A 24,956-nucleotide genomic window follows, 5' to 3' on the forward strand; every position below is an offset into this window, starting at 1 on the left:
TTACATGTATATCTATATGTATATTTACCACATGTATATCTATCTGTTGCCTACAGGGGCCAGAAGAAGGTGTAGAATCCCCTGGAATTGGAGTTATAGGTGGTTGTGAGCTACCACTTGTGTGCTGGGAACAGAACCCCAGCCCTTTGCAAAAGCAGCAAGTGCTCTTAATCACTGAACCATCTCTTCAGCCCCTGTTTTCCCATCTCAATTCTCTGCTTTGGCCTATGTGCCATAAGCATCCTCCCCTTTGGCAGAGACAGGCAAGATTAGTGATGACAGCACAGGTAATAATGACTGCTGTACAGGTGCTCCTGAGTGAGGAAAAACAGATTAGGTATTTGATCACAAAATGAATCTCTTGCCCTCACTTCTCCTTTGAAATCAATGGCTCTAGGGTAGGGGGTCGGCCTTCATTACACATGCACGGAATGTAGAGCAGAGGTAAGCTGGGCAATTCTGTCAATTAAAAAATGGGCTTTCCATTGTGCTCTTTTTGAAAAAGGCAATAAAAGCTTAAAAAAAATCAGGCTGAGAAATACATCTACCTGAAAGCCTGTGTACATTCTGGTGGGCTGTTTGGAATGAGGGAGGAGGCAGCGCCACCATAAGGTATAAGGTAGCAACAGAGAAAAAGGTGAAACAGGATCTACAAATTGCCAGATGGAGCTTATAGATCTTTCCCTTCATGTATGCATCGCACATATGTGTTCACATGTATGTGTGTGTATATGTGTGTGTGGATGTGGTGGACCCAAGGTTGATGTTGTATTCTTCCTTGATCACTCTCCATCTTCTTCATGGAGTCAAAGTCTCTCAGTTGAACCCAGACCTACACAGCATGGCCAGCCTAGCTAGCCAGCTTTCCAGGGATCTTTTGTCTCCATCTTCTAAGTGCTGGAATTCTAGGCAGTCCTTCATGCCCACCCAGCATGGGCTCTGGAAATGTAAACCTTGGTCTTAATGTTTCTGTGGTCCTGTGGCAGGAACTTTAACCACCAAACCATCTCATAAGCCCCAAAATAACTTTTACTAGTCTACAAAACATTCCCAATTTTGCTGTCATTTAGTTTAAAAACCATGTCTTAGTATTGTGAAATTTTAGATCTCAGGAACTTATTTAAGGGTAAGGAGTTATAAAGAAAAATCACTCTGAAGATATGCCCTGGAATTGTTGCATCAGGTAGACCAGCTGGCCAATAAGCCTGGGAGGGAGAGCCTGAGAGCCTTCTGTTTCTGTCTACTCAGAAGCTCTGGGTTCTAAGAATCCAAACCCAGTTCCTCATGCTTGCCCAGAAAGAATTCTATGGACTAAGCCATCTCCTCAGTCCTGAGTTTCATGTTTTGTAATTGAATTTACACTTAGCAGCTTAGAAAGGCAAGCATTTGTGGAAAGCTACTTCTTTTTCATGTGACCAACTTGCACTTTCTTCCACTTTTACATGTCTTTGTAAGACCCACATTTAAAACAGCAGTAAAGTTGAAAGTGACAGCTCAGAATCTGGGTAGAGGTTTTCAAGAATGAGGGAGAGACAATGCTTCTCATGTGAGGACGTTCACTGCCACAATGATGGGAAGTGGTAGGTTATTATCAGCCTGGAAGGTCTGGGGACTGGACCTCACCCTTGTACCAAACAGCCTGTAAAACAATGGATTTAACTAGAGAAGTCTATAGTTACTAATTATGGTCAGAAGAATAAGACCAGAGTCTTCTCTCTGATCCTGGAGAAGACATGAACTGCCTGGAGATTGTTAGGAAATAGCTTAAACAGTGTTTTTTGTTTTGTTTTGTTTTGTTTTTTTTGTTGTTTTGCTTTTTTGAGACAGGTCTTATCTAGTGCAAGCTGGTCTCAAATTGGCTGAGGATGACTTTTAATAGATAACTATATAAACCTGGCTCCAAGGGCCATAAACCATACAAAATTACTATCTAGCAAGAGATATTCTGATAAAGAGCGAAGTCATACCATTGGCCCTCTGTAAAAGTCAAACCAAACAGACCTGTCAACTAAGAAAACAAGACAAAGTTCCTCAGGAAAAGCAGCTTAGAAATGGTATAAAACCTGCCCGGACTGTAGATCCCTCTTGTCATTATCTACTTCCATTACAGAGCAGAACGCTGTGATGGTCTCTGATCATCGTCCACCCTCTCACATGTCAGGCTGTGCTCTACTTTACTCTGGCATAGTCTAAATCTAGGTTCTGTCTAGTCTAAATTCTTTTGATGGTAATCCCAAGGACGAGAAGCCAGACTCAGATTCTGGTGACATACTGATATTTAGGTCAGTTTGGAAATGTGCATGTCCTCTGCACTGGAGACAGACCTTAAAAAGGAATTAGCCTGCTAAAATGTTGGAGGCATTCTGATAAGGGGGGGGGGGGGGAAGCTCACATTGCTTAGAATGAATTTAATCTTTTTGGTAAAATTAAAAGCTACAAAAGTAGTTTTCTGTTTGTTTGTTTGTTTGTTTGTTTTCTAGATAGGGCTTCTCTGTGTAGCCCTGGATGTCCTAGAACTCTGTAAACCAGGCTAGCCTTGAACTCAGAGATATAACTGCCTCTCCCTCCTGAATTTAGAATTAGAGGTGTGCGCCACCACTGCCTGGTTAACAAAGTGTTAATTTAAAGATGGAGTTAAAAAGAACTAAAAAGTATAGCTTAAACTTACGTATGGAGATGGCTTAGGGAAGGCAGTTACTGCCAAACCAACAGTCTGAGTTAGATCCCCAGATCCTACACGGTGAGAGGAGAGAACCAGATCCCACAAGCTGTTCCTTGACCTCCATGTGTCCTCTAGTGCTAAGGCATGCATGTGTGTGCAAACACACAGAAATGTAAAAAGGAAGAAGAAGAAGAAGAAGAAGAAGAAGAAGAAGAAGAAGAAGAAGAAGAAGAAGAAGAAGAAAATATTTTTAAATTGTTAATTGTGATCATTAACTTTAATTGCTAATTATGGTTTGACTCCTTCAGTCAGGAGTAGATTGTGTATATATATCCACATGGAGAGAGAGACAGAGAAACACAGAGAGACAGAGAGATTATTTGCCTTATCAACTTTTATTTGGGAGTTTATAAAGGAAACATCAAACATCTTTAAAGCTTTGACCCTGATTGCTTCTGGTTTTTGTAGACTTGACTGAAGAAAATATTTTTAAAGTATATGATTTATCTTGAGACTTTTGTTAAAACCACAGATATTCAAAGAGATAGTTTTATGCATACACAGCCCAAAATTTATGAGACTGTACATTTGAAATCTACCCAATGTATCATACATATACAATGGCTCAAGTTATTGTAAAAAGTCAAAGAGAAAGACACTTGTCTTAGTCACTATTCTATTGCTGTGAAAAGATACTATGACCAAAGTAACTCCTACAAAAGAAAGCTGTTTTTTGTTTTGTTTTGTTTTTTTAAGACAGGGTTTCTCTGTGTAACAACACTGGCTGTTCTGGAACTTGGTCTGCAGACCAGGCTACCCTTGAGCTCACAGAGAGCTGCCTGCCTCTGCCTCCAACATTTAATTGAGGTCTAGCTTACAGTTTCAGAGGTTTAGTACATTGTCACCATGGTGGGGAGTTTGGAGACATGCTGACTGACAGGCAAGGGAGGAAGAGAGGGAGGGAGGGAGAAGGGAGGAAGAGAAAGATTGGGGCTATCCGAGCTTTGGAAACCTCAAAGTTCACCCCCCATGCCACACTTCCTCCAACAAGACCATACCTCTTAATCCTTGCAATCCTTGCAACATTTCCACTCCCTGGTGACAAAGCATTCAAATATATGAACCTATGGTGGCCATTGTTAGATTGTTTCCCCTCAGTGCAAAAAATACACAAATAATTTGAATAAATCTATTTATAGGATAAAGATATCTGTAACAAGTAGATTACATTTATAATCTCTATGTCAGGCAAAATGTTCTGACAACTAAAATATGGTAAAATGTAGGCTCATGTACTTGATGACAGTGAGCTTCTGGAAGGTGAGACCTGTAACTTAAAGTTATAGTCACAGAAGCATCATAACACTGATTGAAAAATAAATTACAAATCCAATTTAAGCTCAAATTCCAAAATTGTCATTAGCTTCATTTAATTTTACTTTTTGGTAACTGACTTGAAAGCTTATAACTTTGGCCAAAAGCTCCATGCTGTGGGAACAATAATTAGTAACAAAGTTTTAACAAAAGCCCTCCTGCCATACAGCTATCTGTTACGCAGCCTCTCTGCTCTATGGGCACTGCAGACACATGTATGCTTTGTTAGGTGTTGATATGCCACACTTTATCTCCATGTTTACATACCCTAACACAGTTAAAGCTAAGTGGTAGAGTGTGTACCTACCACACTCAAGGCCCTAGGTTCAATTTCCAGCACAAAGAAAGAAAGAAAGGGGAAAAGAGAAGAAGAGAAGAGAGACAGTGAACAAAATAGTACCCACCTTGACGTCCAAACAAAAGTAAAAATAGATAAAGATGCTGCCGTGGTTTAACTCCTAATTCTCCAACCTCTCTTATTCTCAAACTACTTTTTCTAAATCAGTTAACATTTCTTTTTTGGTCTGCCCTATTTCCACTGATGATCAGTGTGCCTTTCCCTTCTCACAGGATGTAAGTGTTGGTTCTGGCTTTAAACACACGTTCCTCTGGAGACAAGGCAAATGGAGATGGGACAGCCACATGAAACCCAGCCATACATCAGATAAACTGGGCCAGAAGGCTGAAGATGATGCTCCAATGTTATAGAGAGTTTTGGGTGACCATTGAGGTAGCAAACTGGCTCTGTCGTCTTCTCATTTGGAAAGCTACTGACCTGCACTCCCAGTATACTCAGGTAATCAAGTTTATTCCTTCTCAAGTCTCTGGTGGGGTTGAAGACCAGATAGTTTAGTTTTACAATTAAGCTTAGTTGTTTAGAGGTTAAGATGTTTTTAGGTTTAGATAGATGTTTTAAGTTAATAATACAAGATATGATAGATATTGATTTACATTCAGGATTTTAGATGCACCAAGATAGGAAAGATGTTTTTCTTCAAGGATGTCAAATACAAATAGCCAAACACTAAGAATGTAACATTTATATAATTCCTGATTGTGTCATGGTTCTTCTTGCTATAGGTAGTTTATTGTATATATGTGTAATAATATAAATGTATATGTAAAAATGTTCAAAAATTACTATCATAAAAGGCTACTTTCTGAATGTAATTCCACAAAAACATCATAAAAGCTTTTACTGCTATTTATGCCAGAATGTGTTTTAAACAGTTCTAATCATTTACCTTTGTGGACAAAAAAGGAAAGAAGAAGAAGAAGAAGAAGAAGGAAAAAAAAAAAAAAAAAAAAAAAAAAGGAAAAAAACCATACCCATAATCCTAACATTTGAAAGGCCAACACAAGGACACTATCACTCTGAAGCCAGCCTGAGATATACAGCCGGGCTACACAGTGAGACTATTTGAAACTATCACCACCATTTTCCTACTATTCCTGAGATACAGGGATCACACCCAAGCCAAACAAAATAAATGCCCCACAAACCTCAGTCACCATGAAAGAAAAGTTGAAAAACAAAACAAAACAAAAAAAACCAAACCAAAAAACAACAACAACAAAAAAACCCCAACAACTTCAGAATGCTATTTGCTATCCAGATTATTGTAATTCATAATAAGCAGAGAATATTCTGTGTACATACTTTTAAAATTATATTTCAACCCCACATCATAATTCAGAAATAATACTCCTTTAGGTAGTCATGGGGGAAGGGGGAAACAATTCCCAGAGTATACAAGTTAATGGTCCTGTCAACTCTGTCATTCCCACAATGCAGAGCCAGTGTAATTCTATATACACACACTCATGCTGAGGCAAACACTTGCAGAGTGTGAGAGCTACACATGCATTTCTGTAAGAAACACCACTTGTGAGGTTCATGAGGCATGGAAATGTTTGTGGAAAACAGGACCATTGTGGAAATCAAATTAATTAGAATCCTGTAGGCTGCTGTTCAGCATGCAATATAGGAAAGAATTGAGCTTCCTGATGCCTGAGCTGAGCAGCACACATAGAACCACACACTGTTCTGAGTATAAAGGTCAGGCAGAAGCTAATCTCGAGTCAACAGGCTCTGTTCTAAGCAGCCTGCATGGTGCAACATGCCCTGCTATTATCTGGGATAGTGGACTGGGGTGATAGTAACAATGTTATTACTCCTGCCTAGGATAGCAGACTGGGGTGATGGTAACAATGAATTACTCCTGCCTAGGATAGCAGACTGGGGTGATGGTAACAATGAATTACTCCTGCCTAGGATAGCAGACTGGGGTGATGGTAACAATGTATTACTCCAGCCTAGGAGCGCAGACTGGGGTGATAGTAACAATGTTATTACTCCTGCCTAGGATAGCAGACTGGGGTGATGGTAACAATGTATTACTCCTGCCTAGGATAGCAGACTGGGGTGATGGTAACAATGTATTACTGGAGTGAAGAGAAGAGTCAATCTCTGTATATTTAGTTAGCATCATATGCTAATGAGTAAACAAAAGAGCAAATACCTTTTCCATACCACAGAATATATTTTCTTAAGTACCCAAAGTCCACCACTGCAAATGAAATCAACTCAAAGAGCAATGGAGGTGCTGTTAAGCACACAGAAAGGTGACTATAAAGTCCTGGGTTCCATCCCATGAAACCTAGGTACGGCAAATATTGGAGAGTACTCAGTGTTTGTTTCTTGCCTCCTTTTATTGTTTCACACCAAGACAAGGTGGTGTAAATTCTAATTTTTTCTTTTCAGACTCTGAAATAGTTTCCATAAGTAGTCTTGCTCCTCTAAGGGTTTATAAAATTTGCACTGAATATATCATACATTTATTTTAAAAAGAATCAGAAGTAACAGGAAGCTGATTTTTAAAAAGGTAAGACACTTGGGGTAGTGGCAGACTACAGTGGAATCAGACTGAACCAAAGCAGATGGTGCTTTTCAGCTCATGAAGAATTGCTGCAGTCAGCAGGGTCCTGTCACACGCACCAACCTGCAGTCCTGTGCTGGAAGCCAGCCATCAGCACAGTGGAAAGAACGCTGCCCCGAGAACTCACAGCACTCATTTAGTTTCTACCACAGAGGCACTACAGGACTTGGTTAAACCACACCCCTCGGAGGGCCCCAGGTTTGCATCTGCAAAACAGGGAGCTGGGCTAGGAGAGCTTTTTAAGAGCCCTCTGAACTGTAACGTAACAGTTTGGGACTTCAAAAACTGGCTGACTCCTCCACTCTTCAGTCAGCTAAATAAATAATTTTCCAGGTAAAGACCTTCCCCCCAAACATTCCTAAAATCTACCTTCAAGTCAAGTGGAAGTCAGAATCATGAGATACTCGGCTTTGTTTGGGCACCATTCTGCAAAGGAACAACGTGGGAAGTTGGGTGAAGTTCTACCTAGGTATACACATAATCTAGGGCCTTTTCCAAAAGATGATTTATTGTTGTTGTTATTATTATTATTTTGGTTTTCGATACAGGGTTTCTCTGTGTAGCCTTGGTTGTCTTGGACTCACTCTGTAGACCAGGTTGGTCTTGAACTCACAGAGATACACCTGTTTCTGCCTTCCAGAGTGCTAGGAGTAAAGGTATGCACCACTGCACCAGGCAAGATTTTTTTATTTTTATATGTATGTGTATGTGCATGTATGTCTATGCAACTACATGCTTCCAATACACCCATAAACCAGAAGAGGACATAGGATCCTATAGAACTGGAGTTAAAGATAGCTGTGAGCTGGTATGGGTGTTGGGAATTAAACCCAGGTCCTCTGTAAGAGTAGCCAGTGCTCTGAGCTGCTAAGCTGTCTGTCCATCTCTTAATCTAAGTTTTAAATAGAAGAAGCAAATAATCTCAGGCCAAAGCAAAAATCTTATATATAAGCCTTTGACAAAACCAAGGAAATATGTCTTTTCAACAGAATCACTGATAGCTGAGAAGACAACAGAAATATAATAAACCCCAAACTGACTTGATCCGAGCAGAGATGGTGACAAACTGAGAAGCCTACAGCCAAGCTACAGGACAGGGAAAACCTGACCCTGCACATGCTGTTATGTGAATAGAAATATAGAAATGACAGCAAAGAACAGTAGGCTGAGAGGTGAGTTCTAAACAGAACAGAGAGTTGGTTAGAAATTAAATATAGTGCATAAAGTATGTAGCTTAACTACATCTCATGCGATACCACAGCCCTTTAAAGATACATAAAACAATAAAAACAGCCACTAATTTAAAGACATCTCACCATCCACACCACTATATGTGAGGTGCTACATGGTGTGGACACAGATGGTAAAAAGGGAGGGAGCTCACTGTCCAAAACTTCAACCCCAGCTGAAATAAGCCACCAGTTAGGAGAGAGAGATAAAAATACCCAACAAAAGTCTTATTTGGGGGCTCAGGAAATAGCTTAGTCAGGAAAATGTTTGCCTTGCAAAGCATGAGGAGGACCTGAGTCTGGATCCCCAGAATCCACATAAAAAGAAAGCCAGGTCCTGCCTGTAGGCTCAGGGATGGTAACAGCAGCAGATAGGCAGCCTCGTCATGGGGCCAGTCTAGTCCAGTGGTGAGGTTCCAGGCCAATGAGAGATTTGGTCTCAAAAGGTGGAAAACACCCAGGGAATGACATCCAAGGTTCTCTGAGCACTGCACACATGTGCATGCACGCACAGGCACATACCTCTACACTCTTACACATGAACACATACAGACGAGTAAACGCAAACAACTGTCTTTCAAATCATAAAGAGTCCACTAAAGCAGGTGGTTGAGGCAGGAGGATAAAGAGCACAAGGCCAGCCTGGGATATACAGATGCGACCATATTGTATCTGTGACTTTGGATCTAGTTCATCCAGTAATATTTTATCATAAGTTTTTATCTTGTTTACACCTTGGTTTTTGGTTTTCAAGACACTTAAATGAGTCACACCAGATAACTCTGATTGGCCTACAACTTGCTATGCAGACCAGGCTGGCCTTGAGCCCACTTGTCTTTGCTTCTTGAGAACTAGAATTAAAGGTGTGTACCATAACTATAACTTAGTTTTAATGGCTAGTTCATATTGAGTTCTAGTCCAATGAATGAGTCCTAAATGGCTAAGTGGCAAAACAAGCTATGAGTCATGGTATTTCACTGCACAAATGATTCACTGTTTTCTAACTACTGCCAGAGTGCTAGGCATTTAGGTTATTTCCAATTTCTCTACTATCATTAATGGCTAAATGGACCAAGTCTATTTTAGTCAACAGTGCCTAACAATCTTCTACCTAGTAAGTACTCAAACTTTTTGTGGAACAACAAAATATTTAGAGATAAGTATATATAATACACCTTTTGTTGGAATGTTCTAGCATAAGACATTACCTGTAGCTATATCTGTACGACTAGTCACTAAAATATACATTTCCATCAATAGAAATCCTAGATCAATTTCAGGCTTCTGATAGTTTGGCAACTGCCAGGCACAGTGGTGCATGCCTGTAATCCCAGCCCTCAGGGAGGTGGAGGCAGGCGGACCTCAGTGTGTTTGAGGCCAGCCTGGTTTACAAAGTGACTCCAGGACAGTCAAGGTTCACAAAGAAACCCTGTCTTGAAAAGCAAAACAACAACAACAGGAGGAGGAGGAAGAGGAGGAAAAGGAGGAAAAGGAGAAGTAGAAGAAGAAGGAGGAGGAGGAGAAGAAAAGGAAGGAAAGAAAGAAAGAAAGAAAGAAAGCAAGCTGGGCGTGATGGAACACATCTTTAATCCCAGCAAATGGGAGACAGAGGCAGGTGGATCTCTGTAAATTCTAGGACAGCCTTGTCTACAAAGCAAATCCAGGACAGCCAGGGCTATACAGAGAAACCCTGTCTTGAAAAACAAAAACAAAAATGAAAGAAAGGACATGCAAATGAACAAAAGTTTGGCAATTTACTTCCTCAAAGAAATTAACTTGTATTACCAAAAGTAGAAGACAAAAAGGCCAAATCCTTCTGTCTTTGTTTGTTGTAATTAGTTTTATCTTCATGATTCTAATTAATGCTTTTTTAAAAGGGAGGTTATGTACTTTCTCTTATATTCATTAGCAATTCTGAAGTTACTTTCTTTTTATTTATTGAGACAGGGTCTCTCTATGTAGTCCTGACTGTCCTAGAACTCACTCTGTAGACCAGGTGGGCCATGAACTCACAGAGATCAGCCTGCCTCTGCTGCGTGCTGGGATTACAGGTGTGCACCACCACGCCCAGCTCCCAGAAATGGTTTTCTAGTGAGCACTTTAGTACAAGTCACATTTGCTCCTTGGAGGTCAGCTGTAGGTTGCAGGGAGGGTAAAAGCCCCAAACTACCTCACAATATTTTCAGGAAAAAATAATGAAAAAAACAAGAAAAACAATGTCTTTAGGGAGCTAATTTAAAAACATAGTGGGGAGTGGCTCATTCACAGAGCAAGCTAGGTTATGACACAGGCTTGTACTCACAGTAAAGTAGGAGTTCAAAACTTCTACTGCCTGACTTTTAATTACATTCTCCTGCTATATTGTTTTATCTGTGGAACATTTCTGGAGTGATGACATAAGTGGGAAGGGGGAATATCTGAGAGGATACAGTTCCTGTAATAGTTTTTCGAATGCTTTTTTTTTTTTTAGGAAGCTGTCAGGGTTCTCTAGAAGAACAGAACTGATAGGATGAATCTCTCTCTCTCTCTCTCTCTCTGTGTATATATATACACACACACACACACACACACATATACATACACACACACATATAATACATACCTATATGTATATATGTATATACATGCATACATACATGTGTATATATATGCATATACACACACACATATATGGGATTTTAAGAGTGGCTTATAGGCTGTAGTTAGTCCAACAATGGATGTCTACCAATGGGAAGTCCAAGAATCCAGTAGTTGCTCAGTCAGTGAGGCTGGATATCTCAGCTAGTCTTCAGAAGATGCCAGAATGCACAAGAAATGGGCCTTAATGGCAGTGAAGGAATGGACTTGACAGCAAGCAAGCGGGCAAAGAGCAAAAGCTGCCTTCTTCCATGTCTTTTATATATGTTTTCGGCAGAAGGTGTGGCCCAGATTAAAGGTTGATCTTCGCACCTCAAAAAATCCGGACTAAAGCTGCATATTCCCTCCTCAAATTATTTAATTAAGAAAGATCCATCACAGATGTACCCAGCCGCTTGGGTTTTAGTTAATTCCAGACGTAGTTAAGTTGATAATCAGGAATAATCATTACAAAGCCATTCTAGGTTAGCTTTCCCAACTGTGGCCTCTACGGGCCATTCCTACTCTAACCATTCACAGCACCCATAGTCATTCTGATGGGCTTCCCCTAATGTTGCTGAAAAATAATGATTCTAGGTTCTCCTTCCAAATATTTACTTCTACTCATGATCATCTCAAGCAATCAGGTTCAAAGCTTTAAAGATGTTTGATGTTCCATCTATAAACCCATAAATTCCAGTAGGCTAAAAGTGGACAAGGCAAATCTCCATCTCAATCTCTCTCCTCTCCCCCCCCCTCTTTCTGTCTCTCTCTCTCTCTCTCTCTCTCTCTCTGTCTCTCTCTCTCTCCTCTCCCCCTCACATATATTGTATATATTATAATCCACTCCTGACTGAAAGAGACAAACCATAACTAGCATTTAAAGTTAATGACAGCAATGAACAGTTTTCTGCATAGCACCTTTCCAAGAATCCGTGTGTCTGAAAGGTGAAGTCATTCTTGGTTAGTCCATATGAACACAGCTTCTTAAGTGTCAAGCGAGCACACATGCGTGCCTAGACTGTACTCTTTACTAACCAGCCTCAGAGACTGAGCTTTGTGTGGTTATGGAGGCTTAGGACTAGATGAGAAAAGTGAACACAGACACAGCACAAAAACTCATTTCACACTTTCTCCTTAAAAGGCAATAAACTGAGCCGGGCATGGTGGCGCATGCCTTTAATCCCAGCACTTGGGAGGCAGAGACAGGTGGATTGCTGAGTTCGAGGCCAGCCTGGTCTACAAAGTGAGTTCAGGACAGCCAAGGCTAACACAGAGAGACTCTGTCTCGAAAAACCAAAATAAATAAATAAAATAAAATAAACTGAATCAGAATAAATAAACTGTGTTATAGTTATTATTACAGGTCTCATGTAGCTCGGGCTGGCCTCCACCTCACTGTGCATCTGAAGATGACCGTGAGTTTCTGTTCCTCCTGCCAGCATCTCCTGAGTGCCGAGATTACACAACTGGTGTCTCCACATGAGGTTTGCTCAGTGCTGGGATTGAACCCATGGGTTCATGCATCTTGGGCAAGAACTGTAACAAGTGAGCTACAGCTCTAACCCTGAGCAACCATGTTTAAAATAAAATGAAAACAGCTTCCTTCCCTCTTCATTTTTATTTTTGGCTGTGAGCCTAGCCTTTAATGGCTGAGCCATTTCTCCAGGCCCCCTCTTCATTTTCATATTCAGATGCCTCTCTTTAATGTTTTCCCAGGTGAGGACAAACAGCATATATCCCATGTATCCCAGCATGTATCCCTCTCTCTGCAAACCGATGAGGGTAAAGAATCAAGATTCAGTCAAGACCTGTCAATCAAGGTCAATCAAGACCTGTCAATGACTCAGACAGGTACCCAGATGACAGAGAACTCACAGTAGGTGTCACATTGACATCAGCAAACACTATCTGAACCAGTAACTTAGGGGCGGAGGTCACCAAGGCAAATCCGGTGTGCCACTTTCACAACTGAAGTTTGGTTGGGACATAGCCACTTCTACTGGCTGACAAGTTTCCTGTAACTGCTTTCCTACTGTAACAGGAGAGCCAAGCAGCTTTCACAGACTGAATGTCCCCCAAAGGAGCAAACACTAGACCTTTTACAAAAAGTTTGCTGATTGGTGGACCTCAGAGAGGCAGGGCTGCCTCTTCAGCACAGCCACAGGTGACCATGCCTGACATCTGAGCACATGAGAAACTGACTATGCAGTCTCAGCTGACAGGCCGGGACTTAACAACTTGGCTTTTCTTTTTCCAAAGTGCCAGAATTCCTAGGTAAGATGCTACCTTAGTGTGTACAGTTTTATTTGGTGATATAATATCCAAACATGTTACTTTGATCTTAAAATATTTCTATCACCTTCTATTTTTTTTCAGAAGCATAGTAAGGGCTGTGGGCTCAACGCCATAATAAGCACTTTAGTAGCTGGTATAGAGCAACTTTCTGACCTCAGTCTCCAAGGAACTGGACTATAGCTGTGGGCTGTGGTCCTTGTTTTGGCTGAAGTATCTTTAAAATACACCTCCTTTCTGCTCTGCAGCCAAACCCATCGATACCGTATAAGGTGTAAGAGTTCAAGTTTATATCAAAACATTTAGAAAATTCTAAAGCATAAAAAACATCAAGCATTTTTAAAATCCAATGCTCTGTTAGGGTACTTCTGTATAAACATTTATGCAATAGAAAGGATCATGTTTAGATATGAAATTATGGTTTGCCTGAGAGAGTCATGCCACTACGTGACTGTTATCCAATTTTTAAATATGCTTTATTGATGACAAGATGGTAGGAGAAAAATTAGAACTGGTAACTTCTAACCATTCATCTTTACATTTTACCTATCCAAACTTTTAGGTCCTACCTAAAATAAAATAGCACGTCTACAAGTAATATCTGCTAGTGCCACAGGCTTAGCAATCCTGCCGGGCAAACCTATAAACACTTCATTTGGTGGAAGGGGGCTTCAAAGCCCACACTAAGCTTCCTCCCTCAATCACGAGGCTAGAACACTAACATTAGCTAAGCCTAAGCCATGGTTATGGCTCGCCAGCATGCTATCAACAGAAGAAATGAGCACTTCTGTAACCGAGACGCTCCTTAGACTCCAGCTCAAAGGGGAACAATTATTCCCGGAGGCTCTCTTATGATCAAAGCCATCAGACACTGACTACTTTGATAAAAGGCTTGAACCCAAGTGCTTTGAAGACAACCTCATGAAACTGTCATCATGGTAATGACGGGGTCTCAGGAATGTTCAAGTGGAAAATGGCCCTTCTTTCAAGAATATCATGAAGTTGGTTTTGAATGCGTACTGAAAAATAGAAACATTCTGGAAAAATACAAACAGGAACCAGAGTGTGTTTTTAAATTTCTTTACTTCTTTGTTGATTGCGTGTGTACATATGTGTGAAGGCCCACAAACCGTGGCACATGTACAGAGGTCAGAGGACAACCTGTAAGATAGTCAAGTCTCTCCTTCTGCCATGTGGGTTCAAGGCGTTTAAGTCAGCCGGCCCAAGGTTTGGCAGCAGGGGCCATTACCCACGGAGCCATCTCCATAGTTCCACTCATCAGCATGTTAATAATGTTGTCTAAGGAATATGGCCATAATTTTTTCATATTTTTATGGCAGAAAAAATTCCGTTTTTATGATAAACATTTTAATATCCTTACCTTTACTGTTCTGAAATGAAGCTATAAAATTTAACTAAAATCATTAAAATAAACAAATAAAGAAGAGTAATTTATAATGAAATTTATACCAGCATGCACACACATTATTTTGGTAGTAGAAATTTAACCAGCCTCATGCCTGAGCTACACTTCTACCACATAAAAATTAAAAATCACACACACACACATACACACTGTGTTATAATATATAAGTATATAATTCTTGGATCAATAATACTATAAGACATAATGAAGTAGCCACAGGTTTGGCTACATCATAATTACTATGTAGGAAGAGGTCAAATGCAGAGTAGAGTAGAGCGTCTTGTAAAAGCCTTCAGTATCCAAGTGGCATTGCCATCAGGGATGAGTAAGTATAATTTCTCTCTAACCTGTATGGTGCCTGAATTTTTAGAATTGCTCCCCATCAACTGAATTTATACATAAGATGATTTTAATTTCAGATCTGTCTAAGACTCCCTAGGGAAGTCTGTTTCACCTGGAGCATTGCAAATCAGCACCTCTGCCCACTCCCAGCCGTTGTATGCGCACTCCTCCAGGACCCTGCGCCCTGAAAACACTGCCCTTTTACAGCCTCCTCTCGAAGTGCTCCTGCTGTTTTTGAGAACCGGTTTTATACTTGTCTGTACTTCATAAATTTTTTCTACTGAAACATATTACCTTTTTTATAACCATTAAAAAAAAAAAACAAAAACCTTCTCTCTGAATTTCAAGCTCATGAGTGTTTCCCCAAAAAGTACACATGAGGTTACAGGTTCTAACACGAACTAATGGCTTGTAGGCAACTGGAGGCAGAAAGAAGAAAGGCACAAAAAAGAGAAGGTCAGAAGTTAATTAACTTTTTCTAATAGTTGATAACTCATCCGCATTTCCAGATAAGACATGTAAAAGAAGCCCAAACAGATTGCCTTGAAGGCCAGTTTATTCAGTCTTTAAAAAGATTTCTGATTAAAGGAGAGTTCACTGATGTAACATGACACTGGGTTCAGACTTCTAGGGTCTCCAAGGAGTACATGCGAGCTTTGATTGCTGAGATTCCCTTGGCAACAGCATGTCCTAAAATTAATGGGCTCATAAAAGGAATATGCCAAAAGGAACTCTGTCCTTGAGATGGTTTATGCAGCCTGAGCTAGAGCAAGGCACAGTCCATATATAGAAAACCATAGCATCTGCAGTATTTTAAGAAACTACAGTTGCAAAACAAGTGCACATGTACAGTGAGAGCAGAGGTCCTTCCAGGTCGGGGTGCTGGTGGCCACTAAGGAAGAGTCTTCAGTGAACACTGCATGGCAAGCAACTCCCCGGACAGCTGGTTGACTGCCACTTACCCATTTCCATTCTCTGCTCCCAACTGCCATTGTTGCAAACTGCACGAATCCAGGACAGCTTGTTATTCTACAAACAGAATGCCTGCTAATTCCCCAGGGCTGGCTCCCAGAGAACTGCTTATAACAGTTATCGCTTATTAAATCTATCCCTATTTAAAAAAGAAACTTACGAACACTATCATGTTATCAAATTTCTCAGACATCTCAAAACGCTCTCGTTCTGGTGCTTTTATGTATTTATTCTTTCCCTTATCTCTCAAAAGATAAAGAAGTTGAGTGGAGAAAATCTGTATTTTATTATCCTTTTAACTCTGTTAAAAGCAAGAGAAAAGCCTACCAAGGGAAAAAAATTGTGGTTGTTATATGGTGTCCTATAAAAACATTGCTTTACTACATAAATAACTAGGTCTATCTGATAGCTTACCTACCGTGTCTTTAAACTCAGGCAAGCTGTTGTTCCAGCACAACAGTACGGTCTTGTCTGGGAAATACCTTACCATATTAGGCAATCAGGCCCCAGTAGAGAGGAAAAGGCAAAACAGACCTAGGACTTCACTGAAAAGGAGAAAGGCCAAGACACTGCCCAGTGGTGGAGAGTGAACAGACAGGCAAAGGTGCTTCATGAGACTAATAAATATCAAGATGAAAAAATACTGCTTGAGAGAAAAGATCCAGCAAATAGCCAGGAGCAGTTGTGAAAGATTAGAGAAATAGCACAGATTCATCTGAAGAGGAGGGAGGAGAGAACTAGTAAAGACCTGTATACACAGAACTGTTGGAAAATCCACAGAAGAGCAAAGACAGGACAGTAATTTGGGCACAACAATGCAAGTTGGCTTGGCCCAAGAGGAATGTGTAGGGATTTGGTTTGCTTGGAAGCTCTTGGGATTCTGAGTGAAATTTGAAACACTCAGTCCTGCTCTTTTCTACACATTTTCTTCTCTCTACCTCAGCAATCCCTAAAAGCTTCCTCAAGCTGTCTCAGAAAGCCAGGTGTGGTGGCACGTCTGTCATCTCAGTACTCAGGACAGAGGGTGGAAGAGCCAGCCTGGGCTCCATAGTGAGGTCGCGAGCTAAAGCTGAGAACAATAAAAGGCACTCCCCTAAGAAGTAGAGAGGGATCTGGCCTATTTCTCAACTCTCCAAATAGTTTTTTCTTTAAGGGAAAATTAGTAGACAACTGTAAGATCACATGATCCTAAGGATCAATGAAAGTCCCCAAAGAAACACTGTAGACTGACCTAGGACCTTAGGACTCACCATTAATAACTTACATGTAGTAGCTTCATTTTTATTACATAAATACATAGTAGGTACTATAACTATCTCTAGTTTATACTCAAGGAAACAGAAATGAAGAACTATCTTATCCAAACTAGTTCAGTGGGTCACTTCATCTCTGGGCCTCTGTTGTGACTTATTTCTTTTTAGCCATGTAGTGTATGTATATGTGACAGAGAAAAGTGTGTGGACCTTTATGTGCCACAGTACAGGTATGGGGGTCAGAGGACAACTTTTGGGAGTTGGTACTCTCCTTTCACCATGGATTCTGGGGACTGAACTTGGGTCATCAGGTTTTGCCCACTGAGCCACTGCACTGGTCCTCTCATCTTTAAAATGAGATGGTTAAACTCAGTGGCTTTAAAATTTTTCAGTTATAAACTCAACCTATGATAGTCAACTGAGTCACAATAAACTAATTCAAAGTCTAGAATTCAGTAGCATCTAGAAATAAATGTTTATCAAAAAAGCTTTATAACTGAAATGGAAGAGCTAGCTAATAAAAAATACAACAAAGCAGAGAAAAATAAGAAAGGAAAGAGGGACCAAGAGGTGGGTCAATCCAACAATTTTCATGGATAGCCAGCATCCCCTTTGTGATTCTTTAAGAACAGGCTCAATGCTCTGGACAAGGTCTGCAGAGAGGCAGCGGTCTTTGTTTCAAAGGGTGTGAGAGGAGGCTCTGGGATAGTCAGCACTCTCATACCACTTTGACAAAAGGAAAGTAGATTTTTTTTTAATGGTTAATATTACAATGCAATAAAAATCATGGCAAAGAACAAAACCAAAACAACCTATTGCATTGTTCTGTTTTGATTTAATTTGGAAAAAGGGGAAATGCACTCATCTTAAGACATTCTTAAGCTAAGACTGCTCTCCCCTGACAGCCCTCAGTCATCTTGCTTGGGTTTCGGGGTGCTCCAGAGTTTTGTCTTTGGTCCCTTCTCTGCAGTTATGTTCCTGGTAACTGCATCCAGTCCCATGGTTTTACACATCATCTGTATGTTTCCTGACATCTGAGTTTATAAATCCAGCCTGGACCTCTAACATGAACTCCACATGCACATTCAACTGCTCTCTTGACAGTTGCATGTAAAAATATGTCAGTTGAACCTAGTAAGCTCAATACTTCTAAACCCCAAAGCAGATGCCTGCCTTTCTTCTGCCAGACCTGTTCTTGTTCTAGCAGTCTCCATCTCAGCTAGAAACTCCACTCGTAGAGATGACTTAGTCGACCGCCACTTCTCTTTCTTCGTACTATAGTCAAACGAACAGCAAGTCTAGGTGGTCCCCATTTTCAAAATACATCATGAATGTAACTTTCCAGAATATTCCTGCTATCAACTTGGTCCTAAACTACCTTTACTCATTTTCTCCCCCTAAGTCTGACGTTCTTGTACCACGTAGGGTATAGTCTTCAATATGGCAGCAGAATCCACAAAGCATCACTTTGTCTGGTGTGAAAATCTACAACAGGTACCCATAACTGCACGCCAAAAGCTGAAGTGGTGACAGTGACATCGCCTATCCGTCTGCCTTTTTGTTCATTCTTCTCCAGCCACATTTGTTTTTTCAGTCGGTCCTCAAACATGCAGGGCCCAGCTGCCTCGGGGTCTTAGTGACTGCTGTTCCTTTTGCTTCCACACTACCCTCATGTCTAGCTTCCTATCTTAAATTCTTTAACTCAGATCATGTTTTGTCAATGCAACCTGGCCTGATTATTGTCCTATCCATAATACGACGCTCCTCTTTTTCCTTTTTACTCATTTTTTTCCCCATAGCACTTACCACCTATTTAAGTATTTATTTATTACTGGTCTCTACTGTTGGAAAGTAAATTCCACAAGAACAAGACTTTTTCTTCATCATTGCATCCTCAGAATCTAGAAAAATGCCTGACCACAAATGGTCCAAAAGAGCACTTACTGAGAGAAAGAACAGGAAGATCTGAACAAAAGGGAAGAGGAACAAAATACGAAATGCATTTAGTGGTTGGCAGTAGAGCCATATCTGGGGCCTTGATTTTTTGTTAACATTCAGAACTCAGCCTTGCCAGCAAAGTTAAGTTGTACTCTTATTTGGAGAATGCTTAAATTGTTTACCTCTTTTAGAGCACCTTACTAACAGACCTCTCCACTAGCTGGCTAACAGTTATCTAGAACAGGTAGGTACCTTGAATATACAAATTAACAATGCGTTTTAAGGGATGGTTATTGACTTCCTCTCAGGATTAAGATAGCTCCACTGCTTACTTAGAGGGTGAAGTTTCAATGAGTTTGTTCAGATTGAGTATCATCTGATTCTCTTTAAAAAACAAAAAAGCTTTGGGGAACTATGGGTGGGGGTGGACTTTCCTAACAAAAGGATGTCACTTCTTACTCCTGACAGAACTAGCTACCCACCTATGTGAAGGAGGCAGCATGGTGATGCTCTTATCCATGGAATCTTGGTAGTCTGAGCAGCTTCAGAAGCTCTAAGATGCTTCTTTGTTCAAGGAGGCCACAAGCTACTAGCAAGTCAACTCAAACATGTAACCTGCTAGGTAAAAAACCCAAGTGGATGAACAGGGTACAGAAGAGATGTAAGCCACATTTTCAAGTCTGTGTCACTATGTCTCATAAAAAGCTTCCCCATTACAGGCCATCGGAGCACCTAGAGATTTCATGTCTCCAAATAATTAGCTTCTTTGGGCCTTACTTAACTGTGAGACTAGGTTCCTGATCCAAATTACCTCCAAATTATCTTGTAACTCATGATACAAAAAGTTACAAGGCAGATGTCTGTCCTATGTTGAACTAGCGTTCGTCTTTGGTTCTGCTTCTGCTTAGGGCATCATTCTGCATGCTCACCAGTATCTTTTCTGCTGACTACTTGTGCCCTCTAGTGATAAAGTCAATTACACAACAGGATTGGGCTGGGAAACAGACTGCCGCAGAAGAGTAGATGGAAAAAACAAGCAGACCTTATGTCAAGCAAAAGACAGGCCAAAGACAAAGGTAGGAAAAGATGGACAGGATCCAAACCTAAGTTGCTCCGTCCAGAGGACAGCTCTAGACTGCTGCTACTACAGTAGTCACACAGACCTTTCTGGCACTTTAGCTTTCCATGGATTTAGCTACTTTCAGACTGTCTGAAAAATATTAAATGGAAGTTCCAGAACAGCCAAAAAAGAAAAGTGGTGCTGTTTTCAGTAGTGCCATCAGTCTCACACCTTCCACCCCGCCCTGCCTGGAATACGAGTCATCTCTTTGTCCAGAGCCTGCCATATTCCCCACCAGTCACTTAGGACCCTTCCTAGCAATCAGATTAACCTCTAAGACAGCAAGATTTCAGTGCTTCTGTTCAAGTCACCCTTAGTTTACTGAGTAATGTCCTGAAATATAAGAGTAATGATGCCGGTCATTTTACTCAGTATACAATTATAAATAGTCTTTCTTATTGTTTGCTATGACTGACTTGTATGTTACATAAGAGAAAGCCCAGTGCATGTACAGTACAGTTCTGCCTTCAATGATAGGCAGCCCCGCCCAGGGGTATTAGAAAATACTCCCCATGAATAAAAGGAGGGCTGCTATACAGAAAATATCCAGCATACCCCTGAACTTAAAGACATTTATAATAACATTTAAATTCAGGTTTTTTTCACTTAGGAAGACAAGATATCTAAAGATTTCCAGAGACTACCTGTTACATAATGTGGGTATGAGACAGACTGTCTGAAAAATATTAAATGGAAGTTCCAGAACAGCCAAAAAACACATCTGTCAAGGATGTGCTAAGATTCCAAATTACATATTCTTTGTCAGTTTCACTACCTGGTGGACTTACAAGTGGAGTGGGGTTTGACCATAACTATATTTACTCTGCTGAGCTTAACAAGGTCCCTAGACTTCTCACTGTGTTCCTTAAGGTCACAAGAACAGCAGCATGTGACTGTACTGAGAACACATCAGTGCTATCCTTGGCCATACCTCTCATGTGAATAAGTCTTGTTTACATTTTCCTAAGTATCTAAAAGAGGAAATGGATTTTAGTGATGTCAGCAGAGCTTAGGTTACACAGAAGGCCTTCTTAGCCACAGTTGTTATTGGCAGGTGAGGGAGACAGTAGGGAATCTTCTGAAACATTTAAGAAGAGAAAAGAATCCTATATATCGGGAATTGCTTTGCTCTGATCACAAGTGGAGACATATGCTAGAGATGATGACCACTCAAGCTTGTTTCTTAAAATTAAATATCGCTGGATGAGCCCATACAAAATTATAGTGACAATGAGAAAGGATTGACTGGGAAGGACAACAGAGGACTTCATGAGGTGATGGAGTTGTATATCCTGCCAGGTCAAGATTTTCCAAATGGTGCATTTTACCATTTATATATTTTATTGATTATAAATTATATTTTAGTTGAAAAAATAGACGTCAGAGTCAACTTTAAAAACAACAGCTATCACCACACTAGGAAGAGTGAGGAGCTGGTACAACTTCAATAGCAGATACGGTTTCAGTTTCCCTGACTTCTCAGCAGTATCTACACTGACCAGTGACAGCGTCACTTCAACAACATGTCTCTCCTTTGAGTGGCACATTGATTGCTGTAGAGCTGAGTCAACTGTCTGACAGAAGGACAGTACAGTGTAGGAAACAGAGAATGATCCTAAGAGTCATTAGACACTACTGACTGTCTTTAGGTAAGATTGTTGCTATTTATTTTGGGTCATCACTGGGTACTTTTCTGTGGACCCATATGGATAATGCCTACTAGCATTAGCAAGGAGTGAACTAGAAGGGAAAACAGAACAAGTAATGGGACAAGCAAACAGGACTACTTTAAAAGGCAGCCTCACCCAGGCTGCCGCATCAGCAGCTGTTCCTTTACAGAACATCAAGCAGTGCTGGCGGGTGCTTGGACTAACCCTAGCTTCCCTGCATAAATGCAAAGGCACCTACATAAAATGCAGAGCTAAAGACTGGAGCCTGCCCGACACTTGGGAAACACTAGTAGATGCCACAAACAATTGGATAAATGGAATAGTCTTTAGCCTGACTTTTGTGTCAAACCTTAACAGTCCATGCTTTTCTACACAAAGCAGAAAGTCGTCTCCATACTTTTAATTCAACAGCCTTAAAATGAAATTCCATAAGAGGCACTGTATCAAGAGCATTTTATTCTTCTTGCTTCATGGGCCCTAGGCTAGGATTTTCCAGTGCCCAGAAGTTTAGTACAGACAGAGATTTTTATTGACAAAAGACATCCTATGACAACAAAATCTTCCCTGTGATTCCTTGGCTCTAAGTGACCTGCATGAACTCTATGGGGATTATGGTCCTTTCCAGTGCTTTGTAATCTATTACTCAGATCCTTCTTTAAGCACAGTTCCCCAAAGGAACCTTTCTGTCTCCAAAAGCCTTTTCAAAACCCTTAAAGAAGAGAGTTGAGGGCATACACACACACACACACACACACACACACACACACACACACACACACACACACACACACACACCCTTGCTCCAAGAGATTTTTCTGTGTTATTTTTAAACAACACAATTCATCTTTGATATAGCCTCAACGTCAATCAAGATAGACAATTCTTACCTATATTATTAATTACTCCATCCCCATTCGAGACAAGGCCTTACTCCATGGCCCAGTGTGCCCTTAAATTTGCCATATAGGAGCTAGAGATGGCTTAGATAGTAAAGGAGACCTGAGTTGACATTCTTAGCACCTATGTAAGAGGCTAGACACAGCACTGTGTGCCTGTAATCCCCGCACTTGAGAAGGTGAAAGACAGGAGGACCCTTGGAGTTTGCTAACCAGCCAGTCTAGCCCAATACATGAGCTCCAGGTCCAGTCTGAGATCCTTTTCAAATACCTTTGGTCTCCATATGGTACACACATATGCTAGTGCACCCATACCTATCTCCTAACACACACACACACACACACACACACACACACACATACACACACACACACACACACACACACACACACACCAAATCTAAGAAATTTGTGCTCTTTCTTCTGCATGACTCATAAGGGATTGGAAGCATATCCCACCAAACAATTACTATTTGGGATCTAGTCTATTGAGATAGAACAATTACGATTTGCTACTTTTGTCTTTATTGCTCACTGTTGATTTCTGTAAAGATAACTAAATATATTCTGAGAATAAATGTAGAATAATAAGCTGTATGGTGCTAAAAGCCATTTTACATGCTTTGAAAAGTAAAGCACATGGGTTTGTATTAATTTTTACCAACACCAAACTCCCTCTTTCCTGTAAACACAACCCCAATGTTTGGAGGTATAAAAGTAGTTCAGAGGAGGCATGCTGGGTACTGGCCTTTCAGTGCAGAGGGGAGATGGATGCCAGGCTTCAAAAGAGGTGAGGTGCTTATGGTCACTCAAAGACCAATATAAATAACTTGTAAACGGCCTCAAATTTTATGATCTCTATATTTATGCTCTTTTCTGTTAGAGGAGAGCCATTAGGAACTTGTATCAGTTTTTACTTTTCTTCCAAAGATTTCAAAGTACTTTATCCAATCCAGTAATATCATATTCAAGAGAGAAAAGTGGAGCCTATACCCCTGGCAGCGAGCACAGCCAGACACTGGGAAGCAGCAGCAATGAGCACCGGCCATACCCCTTGGAAGAATGCTCATCTTCACCCTCAACCCATGTTTGCACAGATCTGCTCATCTCCTAAAACTTCATGCCTAAGAACAAGCCTGAGCCCCAAAGGGACTGTGTGTCATTGGTCTGCCACTTACCCATGCTTCTTTGACCTCTTCAGAGGCATCTGTTTCATCCTCCTGAAATGGAAAGAGAAGGAAAAACAAAAGGAGTGTCGTCACAGACCTCTTGAAAAATAAGGTCAGTTCCCATCAATTATACTTCTTGGCATTTTTAAACATGGGCAATGAAGACTTCAAGCCAAGTGATGCTACTGCTGCCTCTTTCAACAGCTGTCACAGGCAGGGGACTTAGAAACATCACTGTGGGGAAAACTGTCAAATCAAATACAGTTGGGGAAAAGGTATTCTTCAAAGAGCAAGACTTTAAAAGTTGTCACCTCTGGTCTGGGGATGCAGCCTATTGGTAGAGTGCTTGTTTGTCTAGCTTGTGCAAGACCCTGAGGTCAATCCCCAGCACTGGCAAAACAAAACAAAACAAAAGAAAGCACTACCAATGCAGTCCTAAGACAAGGAATGAAAGATGGTTTGTAATGGGTGATTACTACTGTTACATTTCTTCTGTCACTGGACAGTTTTATCTAATTTTCAAATGGTTCATTAGGAACCAGGGGCCTCTGGTTTAGGGTATTGGCCACTAGGTTTAAAAAAATGCTAGTAGCAGGCTTGAATGAGAAGGTTAGAACCAGCTATGAAGGGAGTGCATTAAAGTGCTATGTGTTTGTGTTTAGTAAACACTGGTCACCTGTTCTCTATCATTTGATCCTTTTCCCTACAGAAAGGTAAAAGTCAGATAAACTTGTGTCAACTTATAGATTTTAAGCCCTTTGAAAAAATTTAAAAGATTAAAAAAAAAAACAAACAAACAAAAACAAAGCCCAAAAAGATGTATTCACTTTACGCATCTGAATGTTTTACCAACATACAAGTATGTGCGCCATGCACGTGCCTGTCGCATCCCTGGAACTGGGGTTATGGACGGCTGTGAGCCACCATGTGGGTACGGAGAATTGAACCTGGGTCTTCTGGAAGAGCAGCAAGTGCTCTAAACCATTAAGCTATCTTTCCATCTCCCACCTTCAAAATTCTTATCATCCTAGAATAGTTAGACTCTTGGCTTACAG

The 24,956-nt window shown here is 40.7% G+C and overlaps 1 protein-coding gene across 4 annotated transcripts in view; it reads right to left on the reverse strand.

The window, feature by feature from the left end:
* The window catches only part of Ppp1r12b (protein phosphatase 1 regulatory subunit 12B), a 202,791-nt gene that overhangs the window by 49,809 nt on the left and 128,026 nt on the right, over positions 1-24,956 (reverse strand). For all 4 annotated transcript variants that reach the window (XM_051147459.1, XM_051147458.1, XM_051147454.1 and 1 more), the window contains one exon: positions 23,911-23,952. In XM_051147459.1, the coding sequence (XP_051003416.1) occupies positions 23,911-23,952 (42 nt within the window). The remainder of the gene's footprint in view (positions 1-23,910; positions 23,953-24,956) is intronic.

The sequence above is a fragment of the Acomys russatus genome, chromosome 6, assembly GCF_903995435.1.
Source record: "Acomys russatus chromosome 6, mAcoRus1.1, whole genome shotgun sequence".
Classification (NCBI taxonomy): domain Eukaryota; kingdom Metazoa; phylum Chordata; class Mammalia; order Rodentia; family Muridae; genus Acomys; species Acomys russatus.